General features: G+C 37.0%; 2 protein-coding genes across 3 annotated transcripts; both read right to left on the reverse strand.

Moving 5' to 3' along the window:
* Positions 1–818: 818 nt before the first annotated feature.
* LOC100255282 (uncharacterized) lies at positions 819–6,469 on the reverse strand. Its single transcript, XM_010652633.3, has 9 exons — positions 5,882–6,469; positions 5,584–5,788; positions 5,086–5,176; positions 3,855–4,000; positions 3,313–3,556; positions 2,939–3,049; positions 2,671–2,853; positions 1,861–2,062; positions 819–1,590 (listed from the first exon to the last, which is right to left on the reverse strand). Exons 1-9 carry the CDS (start codon positions 6,030–6,032, stop codon positions 1,097–1,099), a joined length of 1,827 nt encoding a protein of 608 aa, XP_010650935.1. The 5' UTR covers positions 6,033–6,469; the 3' UTR covers positions 819–1,096.
* Positions 6,470–8,830: 2,361 nt separating this feature from the next.
* Positions 8,831–14,624, reverse strand: LOC104879531 (uncharacterized). Of its 2 annotated transcripts, XM_059737499.1 has the most exons (8): positions 14,474–14,624; positions 12,996–13,925; positions 12,321–12,880; positions 11,800–12,216; positions 11,229–11,546; positions 10,771–11,097; positions 10,123–10,590; positions 8,831–9,794 (listed from the first exon to the last, which is right to left on the reverse strand). In XM_059737499.1, the coding sequence occupies exons 2-8, from the start codon at positions 13,498–13,500 to the stop codon at positions 9,426–9,428; spliced, it is 2,964 nt and encodes a 987-aa protein (XP_059593482.1). In that variant the 5' UTR covers positions 13,501–13,925; positions 14,474–14,624; the 3' UTR covers positions 8,831–9,425. The 2 variants fall into 2 exon arrangements, with proteins under 2 accessions (XP_059593482.1, XP_059593481.1); XM_059737498.1 differs by lacking the exon at positions 14,474–14,624 and having other exon boundaries at positions 12,996–14,322.
* Positions 14,625–15,343: the final 719 nt, after the last annotated feature.

A 15,343-nucleotide genomic window follows, 5' to 3' on the forward strand; every position in this document is an offset into this window, starting at 1 on the left:
GATAAAAGGTAAATAAAAACAAACTTTAATTTGTAGGGTGGTGGTACTGTTAACTTATTCCCTCTTTGTTATTTCTGATATCGTCTTTCTGCTAGTATTGTTGTTGTTGTTGCAGCAACTATCATGAAAAGCCTGGTAACCACCCATGTCACTTGCATATAGTATATTCAGTCCCACTCCATCAAGCAAAGCATTCAAAGCCAATATGAGCAGTACCATTGGCATTCCAATTAGCTTTTTCGGTAAGTGACAAAACTAACCACTTTCTTTATCAAAAGGAGAAACCTTTCTTCAAGTTGCATAAGAAAGCACCTTGTCCGCTTTATTCTAATTTTGATCAATCCCTTAACCAGCTACCACCACATACATAATATCACAACTTCATGCTTTCGGTCACCTCGTTTCCTCGCTGTTTTTCAAAGATATTCTGATTCTTTTCTCTCGAAAATTCTTTTAGTTCATATCTGAGATGATGTTTGTATGTGCTGCTGCTCTAGAAAGGAACAGATGAAAGAAGCTTATGAGGGGCTATGTATGTGGAAGTTCTATTCTGTATGCTCGTAACTGGCCCACAGAGAGATCTAAGCAGAATCTCTTGTGGGAGCTTTTGTTCTCTATCAGATGGAAGAATATAGAGGCTTGGAGATGGGAAGATGTATCATATATCACAGTTCCATCAACTGAAATGATTACACCTTCACGAGTGAAACAGCTGATACTATGATAGCAGAATTCTTAGGCATATTTGGACAAGAGAAAATGGTTAAACAGAAGGGACATATCATATCTAATAATATTTACTGTGAACTTCTGCAGTCTCTTTCTAATCATTTTCAGATCAAATATCATAAATAGACAGATGATTATTGTCAAATTGTTTGCACTTATAATACAAATTATCAATCAACTTCCTGGAAAAAGGAGACATGGGCCTCTGAAATCATTACAATTAGGAACCAGTGGGCATGGGAATTCCAGGGAATAAGAAACAACATGGGGTGAATTCTTACACTGAGGAATGCAGACAACGATCCAGGCTGTTTCTGCATTAGGTCAAGAAAATTAGACCTTTGGCCATCCTTATCATCTGATCTAATCAGTTCAGAGGCCCTTTCTTATTGTATGTCAATCCAAAACCAAATGGAAACAAAGGATCATATGAATTATCTTCAGGGTGCATTGGCAGTTGTTCAACGCTTTTGAACCATGTCACAGGGAGGCGGCCTTCAAAATCGTAATCCCCAAAGACAACATCAGTAATTCCTCCACCTTCACTTCCAGGCAACCAAGCAGCAATCAAAGCATCCATCTTTTCCAAGATCCATGGCTCTAAAACTAAGGGCCTTCCAGAGATGAGAATTACCAATGTGGGAATTCTGTCAGCGACTAGACTTATCACATCATTGGCATTAAAGGGTATTATGAGTTCTGAATTGTCGCCGGTGTGTTCCGCATATGGATCCTCACCCACAACTACAATGGCATAGGAGAAATCTTGACCTTCAAAGGTGGCTGGTGATGGGTTCTGCTCATAGATCACTTCTGTTTTGTCCCCCACTGCTTCTCTAATGGCGTCCAAGACTGTCGTGCCTAAAATACAAGTGATCCAATCAGTTTGATGTCCAAAAACAGGGCAGATATCAGTACAATAATGATATTTGAGATCTACAAAAGTATGGCAAGAAATCATGACACTGATTTTTTTTGTTTCTTCATTTTTATTTTTTTATTTTTTTTATTTTTTATTTTTTGGATTATCATATCCACTGAAGCCATTCTAATTATTGATTGGCACTTGAATATTGAGATATGGCTATTAGTCATTCAGTTTTGGGGCAAATTGTAACATAAAGTACATACCAATTGTTATTCTTCCACTGGCTCCATGCCAAGTAGCTGTCCATCCTCCACACTGATATCCAAGATCATCAGCATGTGATCCAGCAACAAGAACTCTTTTGGCCTTTCTGTCTAACGGAAGAAATGGTTTCTTTTGATCCTTTCCATTCTTTAACAGAACTAAAGACTTGCGAACGGCTTCACGTGCTAGGTCTCTATGCAGCTGAAGAAACATTGTGATGGGTAAAACTTCATCTCAAGTCCTTTCCACACTGGAGTTGGATTATTGACAAATAACAGTTTCTATAATCGTGCCACAAGGTAGAATGCATTATAAAAATGATACTAGAAGCACTACTTTCTAGCTTTTGGTTAGGATTCCTCATTCTAAGACAGGCTATTTCTTTACCTTGTGTCATCATGTTGGGAGATTTTAGTCATGGATGCCCCTAACAAAAGGTCTCCCATGTGTATATACAGCCTGAATGGTAATCAGATTGCTGGTAATGGTGATTTTATGAATGTATGATCTGGTGATGCTATTGATAATTGAAGTTTTCCAGCAATGGCAAAACAAAGAGTATCCTAGTCTAAAGCAAGATGAGAACCTTACTCTAAATTCATCAATCATAAGATAATGACATAAAGGATTTCACAAAAATATTGAGATAGAACTTTGAAAAAGTGAATATCAATCTTAAGATCCTAAAAATAAATGGCCAAATCAATTCAGCTCAGTGAGAAATGGGGACCCTTTGGTGTTTTCCAGTGACATGCATCAAAAGCTTGCTATAAGGCCTATCAGATATGTCTTGAGTTCTGTACACTTACTTTGCAACCAACTGTATCTAGCAAAGATCTATCGCTGTAGGGATATTCGAAAAGCCCAGCAACTAATTTCACTCTCAGGATCCGTTCCACAGCATCGTCAATCCTAGTCATTGGTATCTCCCCTGATTCCACCAAGTCTATCAAATCCTCCAAAAATTTGGCATATCTAAAAGGCACCATCACCTGCATTTTTCTGAGTCAGGGAAAGGGAGATACAAATTATGTAATCTAAAGCTTAAGCTTCAGGGAGTTTGATTTTAAGCTCTACCATGTCAATGCCTGTATTAACAGCAGTACATATGCTGGTGCGGTAGTTTGAACCATGAGGATTGGGTTTGGAAAGCCGGTCAAGTCCTTCCCAGTCAGAAATCAAAAAGCCCTGCAGCAGAAGATTTCATAGGAATTCAGCTAGATGTGCTAGTGTTGCAGCCACTGCAAATTTCCAAAAACTAACAAAAAAATCAACAGGTGTGCCACCATGAGCTGATCTTAGTATACTACCCATGAATAAAGAAAGAGAACACAAGCAGAAGATTTCAGGATCACTGTACTGCTGGGAAAAGTTTCACCTACTGAATGCATTATGAGGAACATTGATCATTATTTAAACGCAATGTAATGAGTAAGATCATGGTTGTTTACCTTGAAGCCCATCTTATCTTTCAAAACATCTGACAAGAGAAAACGATGAGCGTGCAGTTGTGTTCCATTCCAGCTAGAATAAGAAGCCATGACAGTGGCAACTCCCTGAGAAATGCAGTCTGGATAAGGCGTCATATGAATCCTTTCTAAATCTTCGTAGGACAATATGGTATTGCCCTCATTTTCACCTTTGTCAGTTCCTCCATCTCCAACAAAATGCTTGGCGCAGGCAACAACATTGTGTCTGCCATCAGATAAATAAATCAATGAATACAATTTCTTAGGAATAAGAACAAGCAACTTGTAAGTATCAGAAGATACAAACAGAAGAGAATTACAATTTCAGATGTATCGCACAGGACTAAACCATGGAGACAGCCCTTTCCAAGAAGTAGTAATATGTGAGATTCATTTTCCTCCAATCAGTATGAATTTCTTGTTGTGAAGATGTGAAATGGTGATTGGATTTTTAAGCTGAATTAAAGATGCAATTGGTTTAAATGTGAGAGCAGAGTGAACAGAAATAGATCCAATCTCTTTACCTTCCTGCTACAAAAGGGTAGCCCTTTGGGTGTCCTGGGGGTGGCTTTCCCTGCAAACCTGTAATAACAGAAGTCATCTTTCTAACAATGTTGGTGTCTGAGCTGTAACTTTCATAGCATCTTCCCCATCTGGGATCTCTGCAGACCTGCCAGAACCAATCTGAATGAATTGCTTGAGACACTAATTCTACAAGATAAAAGGAATGTTGGGAAAAAGAAAGGAAAATAAAATAAAAAACCAAAAATAAAAACCATCAACAAGACCTGTATGAACAAATGGACCCATCTTCCATTTAAACAAGAGAAACCTTAGTAGCAACATGAAAACTTGAAGGTAATATGTACCTAGATAATCAATAAAATTGTCTAACAAGCTCATCAATTATCCCATACTAACCATTAAGATTATGCAAGCATTTAATATTTTATCCTCTCCATAAGAATTCAATTGTTGTATCAGGACTACAGACACTCCATTTTAGCATATAGTTTACTCGAGTCAATCCTATTCTTGGTCCCATTTGAAGTGATTGGAGCAAAACTACTCACCCATAGCAGTCAAGAAGCCTGTCAAGTTAGTAGTTGAAGGTTGGAACTCAGGTGCTCTCCCTGTGAACAGGGGTTTTTCTCCAAATCCTTAGACTGCTTAGGAGGTGTTAGAAGTTGTTCACTTCCCATGAACAGAGTTTTAACCCCAAAATCCTATTTGATGTTGTTGCTAAATACATAGGATCCCATGGGTAGTTAAATAACCTTAACAAACATGAAGGAAAAAAGAACAAAATATTTTGGTCAAATAGATCAAATGTGAATTTTTTTCTCTGAAGAACCCCAGTTTCTGTTTTTTCCATCTCTTTGTGCCAAGAAAAAGCTTCAAGATATAAACAATTCTCTATCTGTGACATATTAAGATTATCCAGAAATCACAGCACTTGGAGAATTTTGAAGAATAATTCACAAAACCCTGCTTATACACCAACAGAGAGTTTCCACATAACTGAAAATTTGCACTGTTCTTCCAAAATTTTAAACACTTGCAAACTAGAAGAAACCTTGAATTTAGCATGATATTACTAAAATAAGAAGCTACTGTAATTTTCTGAGCCTTCTCTTGTTAAGTTTACTGGTTATATCAATGATCAATTCAAATAATGCGATAACTATAAAAGAAAGCTAAGATGAATATATTTTTATATGGAGAGAATGTTTACATTGACAATCAATCACTTACAGCCACACAAGGAGCAAAAGTATAGTGAATGCCACTTGCCCTAACTTCAAGAGCTGTTGCAACCCCAATTCTTTGAGCCAAATCTGCATCTCTATCACACATTTTAGATAATTAGGGTCCTGCAGCGAATATAGAACTCCTAACCTTCACTCTCCATTTGGTTGCCGAGAATATCTAAACAAAATTGATTCCTATGGTTCTTGTCATTTTGGCTTCAGAAAGTATAATAACTCACTTGATAGAATGTTCTAGTTTTCCTTGAGAGAAGTATCGTGCTAAAAAACAGCCAGAACAACAAATTTTATTTCAAAGCTGTCATTGACGCATATATTCAAGCAGTTTGAGGATGCATTTTCCTTTGATCAGTAACGAATACTTGAGAACAAAAGCATTCTAAACTGTAATTGTTTTTCTTTTTCCCTCCCTTTTCTAAGCAACCAAACAGAGCAATAATATTCACCAAGAAAGAAATTAGGAACAACAACAAACCAAACCAACCTGGTGGCTCCAAGTCCAACATTGTGGGGAAATATAGTGGCACCATAGATACTATTGTTGCCATGAACAGCATCAATCCCGTAAAGAAGGGGAATCCCAAGTCGCGATTCGAGCGCAGACTGCTGAAACCCATCCACCATATCAGCCCAATCAGCTGATAATGCCTTGTCAAAAGGTCCACTCCCACCAGCACTAAGTATACTTCCTGAAAAAAGTATCAGCACCACCAACTGAATGAAAAAGATGCACAAAAGAACACAATCCATAAGTGCATACTGCATAATCAGATGGATGGTACCTATGGAGAGATCCTTAAGGACAGAGGGAGTGGCAACACGTCGCTCGATCTGGGTCATTTGTCCAGCCTTTTCTTTCAAAGTCATCCTTGACAGAAGGTCTTTGATTCTTGCTTCAATGGGCTGATTCGGATCTTTGTATATGCAATCCATGTCCTGTACTTTGCTCTCAGCAACTACACAGACTGATAAATGCCTCAAAATTTTCACTTCTACCCTGCTGACCTTTCTTGATCTTTGGGAGAAAGGGGCAGTTGCAGGGCCTTTAAATAGCCGGAAAATTGAAGGGATTGATGCTTAGGTGGTCACCTGATTGTTGGTTCTCACCTAATGAATTGCCATCCCAGTCAAAGCTAACTTTCACTGGAATTAGGAACACATTACCTTATGTTCACCACCCATAATCTTGAACCTAACACTCATTTAGTGATTTTGCAGTGAAAAACATTGGAGAGTTTTGGATGGGAAAATGAACTGTTGAAAAAGCACTGAGTGAGAGGCGCATATACAATTATACAAATAATGTGACATCTTACCTAGGCCTTTGGATTCTCATATATAGTTTATTATTAAAATCTGCTCATCTCCTGTCAGCTCTCGAAAAAATAATTGCCCAAAAGAGTCTCAACCAACATTTTTATTTTTTTATTTTTAGGGTTTATTACTTTTTACCCCCTAATTTATGACATGTTTTACACATTGTCCCATCAAGTTCAAAATCGTCTAATGTATCATTTATACTTTATAATTGTATACAATGTGTATTTTTTGAGTGACAATGTTACTTAATTAAACGGAAGATGCATGTGTCCTTCACATGACTTATTTGAATGAGGACAAAATGGTCATTTCATTTTAAAAACCCTAATTGTCCTCCCTCAATCGTTGTCAGCACCATCGTGGATTTCTTCACTGACCACCCATCACACCACCACTTTGCCATCGTGATTCTACCCTCCTCAAATCCTACACCGTCACTCCTCAAACGCATCATTTCGATGATCAATTGTTAGCAAAACCTTGACCTCAACTTCACCCTCCAAATATTCAACCAGGTTAGGCAAATTCCACCCCAATTTTGCCCATAATTATGAAACCTACTTTGCCACGATAAAGCTACCAATCGCTTCAAGTTAGCCAAATCCTGTATTTTCCAATTTCTTTAAATCCCAAAAATTTCTTTCAAACATTTTCATTGGATTTGGTAAGGCTATCATTTGAATTTTGAATTGATTTCTTTTTAGATTTTTATATTGTTTTTCAATTATTTTTTGTTTAACAATTGAATTTGGTTGTTTTGGATTGTGAAGGTGTTTCGATTCGATGCTTCAATTGCTTGGTAAAATAACTTGTTTGGTTATGTTATTTTTGTAAATCTATTTATTTTTTAAGACACTACAAATGTATTTGGTTGTCGAGAAAATGTGGTTTTTGGAAAACGAAGGAAGGAAGAAGGAGGAGAGTTGTTAGGGTTTTGGGGTTTTAGGTAAAACAACTTGTTTGGTAATGTTTTCTTTTTGTGAATTTGTCTATTTTTTAAGACATTGCAAATGGATTTGGTTGCTGATAAAATGTGGTTTCTGGAAAATGAAGAAAGGAGGGTTGTTAGGGTTTAAAATGAAATGACTCTTTTGTCCTCACTTATTTAAAAAAAAAAATCATTTTGCCCTCAGTCACGCGGAGAGCACATGTCATTCTATAAAAAAATGTAATGTCATGACTTAGAAAATACACATTACATACAATTATAAAGTTTGGAGAGTACATTGCTCGATTTTGAACTCGAAGGACAATGTGTAAAACACGCTATAGGTTGAGGGGGTAAATTGTAATAAACCCTTATTTTTATTATTTTTCATTTAATTTTTTTAGTATGGGTCGTTAATCATTGTAGAGTAAGGATGAGGTGAGAGCCATCAGCTTATAATCCAATTGAGCTCAACTAGTAATAACCACTGGGTTGTCAAACCTTTCCATTTGTGTAGAGTCATTTTGCTAACACTGCTTTGATACCAGTAATTTCCTAATGTGTCGTATCGTAAGCTTTAACACAAACAGCAGTTTCTCTTTTCAGATCAAACCTTATACTGTGGAGTTGGTAACTAAAACTGGAGAGGGAAAAAGAGGGAGCAAGATAGAGTAGCCCTTCAATACCATTGATAATCAATCGAAATATTCATTACCCAAAAGCAAAAAAATTAGGGAAAAAATGACCAGAAAGGCTTGAACTAGAATGAGCAATTTCTTTACAAAGTCAACGGATCTAGTTAAACATATGGACAGTGAAAGATTGCCCTGGAATGAAACTAGTATAGTCAAAAAACAAACAACGAAAGTTTATCAAATTACTCTGAACTTTGCTTAGCTGGGGCTTTGATGTCTTTCACAGGATCATGATCATAATACTTCTTCCAGAGCCAGTGTTTCTTCTGTTCTCCTTCATATGTTTCATTGATCAGGATTCCCTTTGTTTGAGGCAGCATGAACATGGTGAAAGAGCATATTGTAATAAGCCAAACAGTAAAGAAAAAGAAGATCCTGACTTCAGGTGGCATAGCATATTGAAGAATGCTTGAGGCAAAGAAATAACCTGTGTTTTGGGTCTCCAGTGGGAAGATCTCACTTTCTATCAACCAACCCAAGGGACCCCATGACCATGTTTTTTCCATTACGTTTTCTTTCTGCAATTGTATTATGAAGTTTCATAAAACATGCATGGAAGTACCCTATAGAATTTCCACTATTCTGGAACAAGTTTCCTAGAAGGGTAATCATTTATCCCATTTTATGGCATAATTGATTCTGTTTGGCAGTGGGGAAAACTAAATTTGGTCCTAAAATGGTTCTCTCCATATTAGTCAGAGGGATCATGCAGTTTGCAGCAACAACAAATTGGTACTTCAATGATAAAACAAATAATATGAATTTTCAGAATGAAAGAATTTAACTAGTGATACACCTCAATTTCATCTCTTATTATGCAAATACTTTGATTACATAGCACACAACATCACATTTACAGTTTAGACATGGTATATCCACCCTCCTTCCTCTAAACGATATCATTTTCAGAAGGAGCCTTTGGATAACAATGCCGAATTTTCTTTTTCCTACTATAGACAAAGTGATATATCAAAGAACAAAAAAGGTAAACAGGGAAAATGAACTCTTCAAACTGCTGTTCAACCCACCATCCAATAGTGTAAAGCTCTCTGGCTACCATTCACAAACCAAAACCGAGAATCCCTGATGCTCATTGTCCAGCTGTTTGCCGGATTGAAAAATGTTGCTCCTTAGCTCAGCAGTTCTGTAGACCACTCTATCCAAAAATGTACTCTAGGCTAGTCACCTTGAACTTATGTTCCACTTCTTCTGTTGTAATTCACCCCAAAGCAAGAAAGATGGGCTTTTCATCTTCCCTTATATGGGCACAGTAAAGAACTATATTCTTCTAATTGGATGGCTTCAAGACTTCCTTACGTAAGTCATTTCATGTTGTTGGAGAAATCCCTGATTTTGAGAGTTCCACACAATATTGTGGTTGACCTATTTGTTTGTTCCAATATCATCTTGACTCAAATCTGCAGTTTCACCTTTGTTTTCCTTGACATCTCCATTCGTGTCTAAAGTAGCATTGTCCTCAACTGGCTCTGGTGTGTCCATAACATTATTATCATGTATCAAGTTTCCAGATTTTCCTTCAGTATCTTGGGTGGTTACTGGATTAGTTACCTCAGTAGTTTCAGATGGTTCAACAACAGCAAATTGTCTGATGGAACTTTGGTAATCACCTTCACCGTCTCCAACAGATTCTGAAGTTTGTTTTATGTCCATCTGACCTGCTTCTGCTTCATTCTCACTCAGAATGATGTTGGCTTCTTCCATAGACTTCTCTGGAGGAAGATCTGATAGTTCCTGCTCAATGTCATAAAAAAATTTGAATACTACAAGAGAAATTAAATGAAAGAGTTAACCATATGTGATTGCTGATGGCTCTGATGGCAATTGAGATATACACATTCACTTTATGAGTAAGAGAAAAAGAGAACATAAGTGAAATGCCCTGCTATCTAAGAATTTAATGCTCCGTTTGGTTTCCAAGAAGATGAAGGAAAAGAAATGAAGTTTGGATTCTTAACTAGTTGAGGCTGCATTGTTAGTTTTAAGATTCCAAGTCTTCCTCATTTACATTGTTTTCTCAGCAGCCAAAGGGAGCATTAGGAAAAATACTTTTTAATATTACCTCTCCTTCTGGAACAGTTATGGGGATGTTCCAATTGTCATTCAGGTTTCCTGGTTCTGGTGAGCAAATGGTAGCTTCATATCCCATCGAATTTTTGGAGTCACCCTCAACATCTGTAATGGATTCTGAATTATCTTTGGCGTCGTCTGTTTTTTTCGGGAATATAATGACCCCATGTTCCATTGATGTTGTAAAATCTTCAGTATCTGGAGTTGAGATTGAATTCTCATTCTCCCCCATAGCTTTTGTTGCGCCATTAATAGCTTCGTCTTCAGTCACTGTATTGGATTCAGCTTCAATATCTGTGATAAACCTAGAACTAGTTGTCTCATGTGGTTTGGGCACTCCCTCTAGAGCCTTGTCTCCCTCCTCACTTGCTAATGTTGCATTCCCACTGACCTCTAACCTGTTCAAGTTGTGAATGATATTGACTTCTTCAGTGGACTTCATTGGAAGATTGGATAGCTCCTGTTCAACGTCACCAAGGTGTGAATTTGAAGTCATTCTGTATACAATTTTTCTGTTTTCTTTTCCTTTATATCATAAAAAACATGCAGATATGGTCAACAATAGTATGAATGCATGCAAATTAACCAAAATACATATGATTTTCTATTTGGGTGAGATTATTATCTGACAAAACAGTACCTTTTCGTTTGCCATGGTTGCAGGTATGTCTGAATTAGCATTTTCCTCAGCTGGATATGAATCATATGATGGACCAATATTGGTTCCATGTGCAGAAGTTCTTTCCATCCCATCTTCATTATCTTCAATAGATTTGGAACTTATTTCCTCATCTGATCTTGAAGATTCTGCAGCAGCCTCTTGACTGATTGATGTCACTGATTGTGATTTGCCTTCATTGTCTTCAATAGATTTTTTCTCCTCGCCTTCCTTGTCATGGACTACAGATTCATTGATGTTGTAGCTTATGTTGGCTCCTGAAGTTTTCTCTGAAGGATTGGATGGTTCCTATCCAATAAGAGGTGCAACCATAAGTCCTGATGTTGGTACTCCAAATGAAACAAAAACCAAAAAATCGAAACAAAGATGTGTGTGTGTGTGTGTGTATGAGAGAGAGAGACAGAGAGGTATTTACTAACCTGCTGCCCTTCATAATCACTATTATTAGGTGAGTGAGCAACTGAATCCTCCATCAAATGCTGGGCATTTGGAGGCATAGTCAGACTAAAATTTTGAGGCAGCAATTCATGCAATGAATTATCCTCCATGTCAGTTTGTTGGACAGTTACATGTACCTCTGGATTAAAACTCCATGAAGAAACTTGATCCACTGGGACCTTTTCTGGTAATACAGACTTTGGAGATGAGGATAAACTTGAATTGTTAGAAATTTGTTCGACTGCCGATTCTGGCTGCACAGCTGATGCAATGAGATCACCAGATCCCTGGTTGAACACCTGTAATTTTTCAAAATCTACTGTTAGATGAGAAGTTACTGAATCCTCAATCAAGCACTGCATTTTCAAGAACAGTTATATTTAAATTTTCAATCCATAAATCATTTGAAAAATTATTATCCATTTGAGAATGTTAGATATGTAAATTTTGATAAAAATTTGATGAGACTTGATCAACTGGGACCCTTTCTGGTAATACAGGCTTAGGATGAGAAAAAGATGAACTCAACCCAGCAACGGATTGTTCAATTACCCTTTCTGGCTCCAGAGCTGATGAAGAAAAAGCATCGGAACTCTGGTCACCACCAAAAGATCCAGCTTCTACATTTCCTTGGTCACCTTCACTATCTTGAATTGATTTCAAGTTGTCCTTGTCCTCAATTGGCTCTGCCTCCTCGACATTGCTCTCCTGTGTAGTTAATTTTCCAGGCTTTTGCACAAGATCTTCAATAGTTGTTGAATTATCATTTTCCTCAACAGCCAGCTTTTCAGGTTCATCTTCAATATTTGCAATGGATTTTGGATTAGTTTTGTCAGCCAGGGGTTCATCATCTATGCCTTTGATGGACTTTAGGTCTTCCATGCCATCACTTGCATGCAGTGCTGGATCACTCACATTGTAAATGCTGCTTGCCTCCCTGGCAGACTTCTCGGTAGGACTAGATGCTCCCTGTTCAAGGATACAAGGGGTGCAACAGTAAGTCCAACTATTTGGGGAACAAGAAGTGTTGGGAGATGAAATGAACTTTTGTGGATTGACTCTAGTTTAACTACCTGTCCAGGATGCACAGCCAAGGGAATGGAGTCTTCAGAATCCTGGTCAACTCCTGAGAATCCTACTTGTATAATAATATCCTCTTCATTGATCTCATTAACTTTTCTCAAGCTTGATTCGTTTTCCTCTACACCAGACAGATGAGATGAGGCCACCCATGTTTCTTCACTGCCAGAAGTGACTTCCTTGTTCATGTCTCCATCATTTGGAGAAGGGTTGGAATGGGGTGAAACTTCATTTTCTTGACCACTGTGCTCTTTCGCTTCTGACAAAGATGATGAGCTTGACTCATCATTTTTGTCTTCAACTGATTCTGGTTTCATGGGAATATCATTTCTCTCAGATGGCTCTGACTCCATATCACTGGTATTTGCTTCGTCCTTCCCTTCAGTCTTGATCATGCTGAGGTCAGTTTCTCTATCCTTTTCATGGAAGGTTCCTACCGAGTCTACAGCTGGCTTGGGAACTTCGCCACCTTGTTGATCACTTTCAATATGGGACTTGGATTCATCATGTTGGGATGACTTTTCTTCAAAAATCTTTTCTTTATCCTCATTATCTGCAGGGGTAAGTAATACATTGATTCATTTCTAGGAACAGAACTTGCCTTACATCCTCATCTAAACAGAGAGAAGAACTTGAAAGTAACAAAAATTTAGAAAGTTTAATCTTACTTGGTGACCATTTAAATCTGGAGAATCCTGATCCCTCCAATGCCCGTGTCTTGGTACCAATAAAATCAGGACACCGCTTAGAGCTGTGTGGTTCTTGCTTGTTTTCACCCGAGTAAAAGGACCCTAAAGTGAAGCTCTCATGCCTGCAGAAGAACATTTCCTTTTGGTGAGGCATCGTGAATTCTTGTTGGAAGCTATCTCCCAGGAGATTTGGCTTTTCTTCTTGCGGGTCGTAGGGAAGGTCAAATGGGTTCCGTCCAGGTAACAGTACAGAGGGAGCTGAGCCAGGAACAGGTAAATCTTCAGCCTCGCCCAAATCATTGGGAAGATGCAAAAGGTTGTTTCTTGCAATCAAAATGGGAGCAATTTGACCCACTTGCTCTCTGCTGTTTAAGTCAATCAGATCCTTCTCAACCCGCATTTTCATTAATTTCCTCGCTCTTCTTTTTGCAATCAAACTCTCTAGCCTTTTGTTCCTTTCTATCTCGGAAGTCCCAAGATCCATGAGATTCTTCTGATCATCCTCTGTCCACTCAACAGCCTTATGCCCATATTCATGTCCTTCATCTTCATCTTCTGCTTCTTCTGGACTTTCAGCCTCCAACTCACTGCCGCCACCATCGTTAAACTTGCGACACCGCTCATCAAAGCCATTACCCCATTCAGAATCAGGCTTCTCATCAACTCTCTGGACTTTTTCTGCATCATAACTACTGAGAGAGGAGCTGTCTCCTCCATCCAAACTAGATTCCCCTTTCCCCTCCTGAATTTCATTTAGCTTTCCCCCTCTGGGAACACTTCTACCAATCAAATTATCGTTATCCCATTCATTTCGTCGTTTACTTGTCTGTGTGTGCAATGAGGATTTCTCATTTCTTTTGGCATCATCATCTTGAACAGACACAGACTCATTCCTCTTTGAATTTTGGTCTTTGAAGGGTTCCAAACACAAAAGAAATTTAATAAGAACTATTGTGCAGGCAAGAACAGGCGAAGAGTAAATCAAAACACTGAAAACTGAAGGAAAGTATTTATATACAAGGAAGACGAACAGAGAAACACCCAAAATAAATGGATTGTTTCTTATAAACACACAAGTGTATGAACAAAATTTAAGGGTTTTACATATACAAACTCGAGTATTTTTTGCATCAAGCCCCATCTAAACTTCTTCAAATAATCTAATCCTTCATGTACTGATTTTTACTTCTTAACCAGAAAATAACATAACAGACCAACCATACATAAAGCTCATTCAAACGCAAACATTCATTTTCTATCAATGGGAATCCAAGGAAGAGCTAGAAAATGAGACTAGTATGAAGAAATTCAGCAAACCCAGATGCAGAGATCATTGAAGAAAACAATAATTTCAGAAATGAAGAGGGTTTTTGACTTGATAATTAGAATGATTGAAGAGTTTGCGAAAAGGAAATGAAGAGGGAGATTGAAGAGAGAGAGAGAGAGAAGAGCTTTACCGATAAATTCTCTGGTTTCTGTGTGTGGATTTGGGTATTCATTTTTAGAAATTGTTTGCTTGGCCGATAGCTTTGTTAGATCCTGGAATTCAGGACATTTCTTCTATCGCTTGAATATTGGTCTCTTTAGAGGATGCGGTAGTTATTACCGTTAAATATAGCTTCTCCTCCCACGCTTCTCTTTATTTCTACTTGGGAAGACATGGTTTTACATTTGACCCTTCAAGTACCCTTTCTCGTGTGGTCAACCTTCTAAAAATAATGGATTAAAGTGCAAATAAATAAGATTTAATAAAAAAAACTAACATCACCAAAGTATAAATAATGTCCCAAGCAATTCGAGATTTAGGTTATGTTTAGTTCTTAAAAATTATAAGGAAATAAAAAAAATATATTTTTTTTTTTCATGTTTGATTATTTTATAAAATATATTAAAAAGAAATTAAATATAATTAAAATTAATGAAAAATTTATACATTTTTAAATTATTTAATTTTTATTATTAATTTTATTTTATTTTTTTTTTCTTTCATTTTTTTTTTCTTCATATTTAAGAACCAAACATAGCATGTAGGTGTGTACTTTTCCTATTCGTCATTATTATTTTTTTCCTTATTATCCGTATTACAGACTACAACAAAATCTTAATGTTCAATAAATTAATAATCCTATTTAAAAAAAAAAAAAATCTTCTTATCCCAACTCAAGTCTAGGTACTGAATTAATAATCTTATTAAATGTATAAAATAATAATATTTTTAGAAATCCTTATTATTAAAATTCATAACATAATTTTAAATAAATTTTTATTTAACACTACATCTCTTCAATTTAGTAGCCTTTATATTTTTTATGATTAACAACGTAATT

The sequence above is a fragment of the Vitis vinifera genome, chromosome 6 (assembly GCF_030704535.1).
Source record: "Vitis vinifera cultivar Pinot Noir 40024 chromosome 6, ASM3070453v1".
Classification (NCBI taxonomy): Eukaryota; Viridiplantae; Streptophyta; class Magnoliopsida; order Vitales; family Vitaceae; genus Vitis; species Vitis vinifera.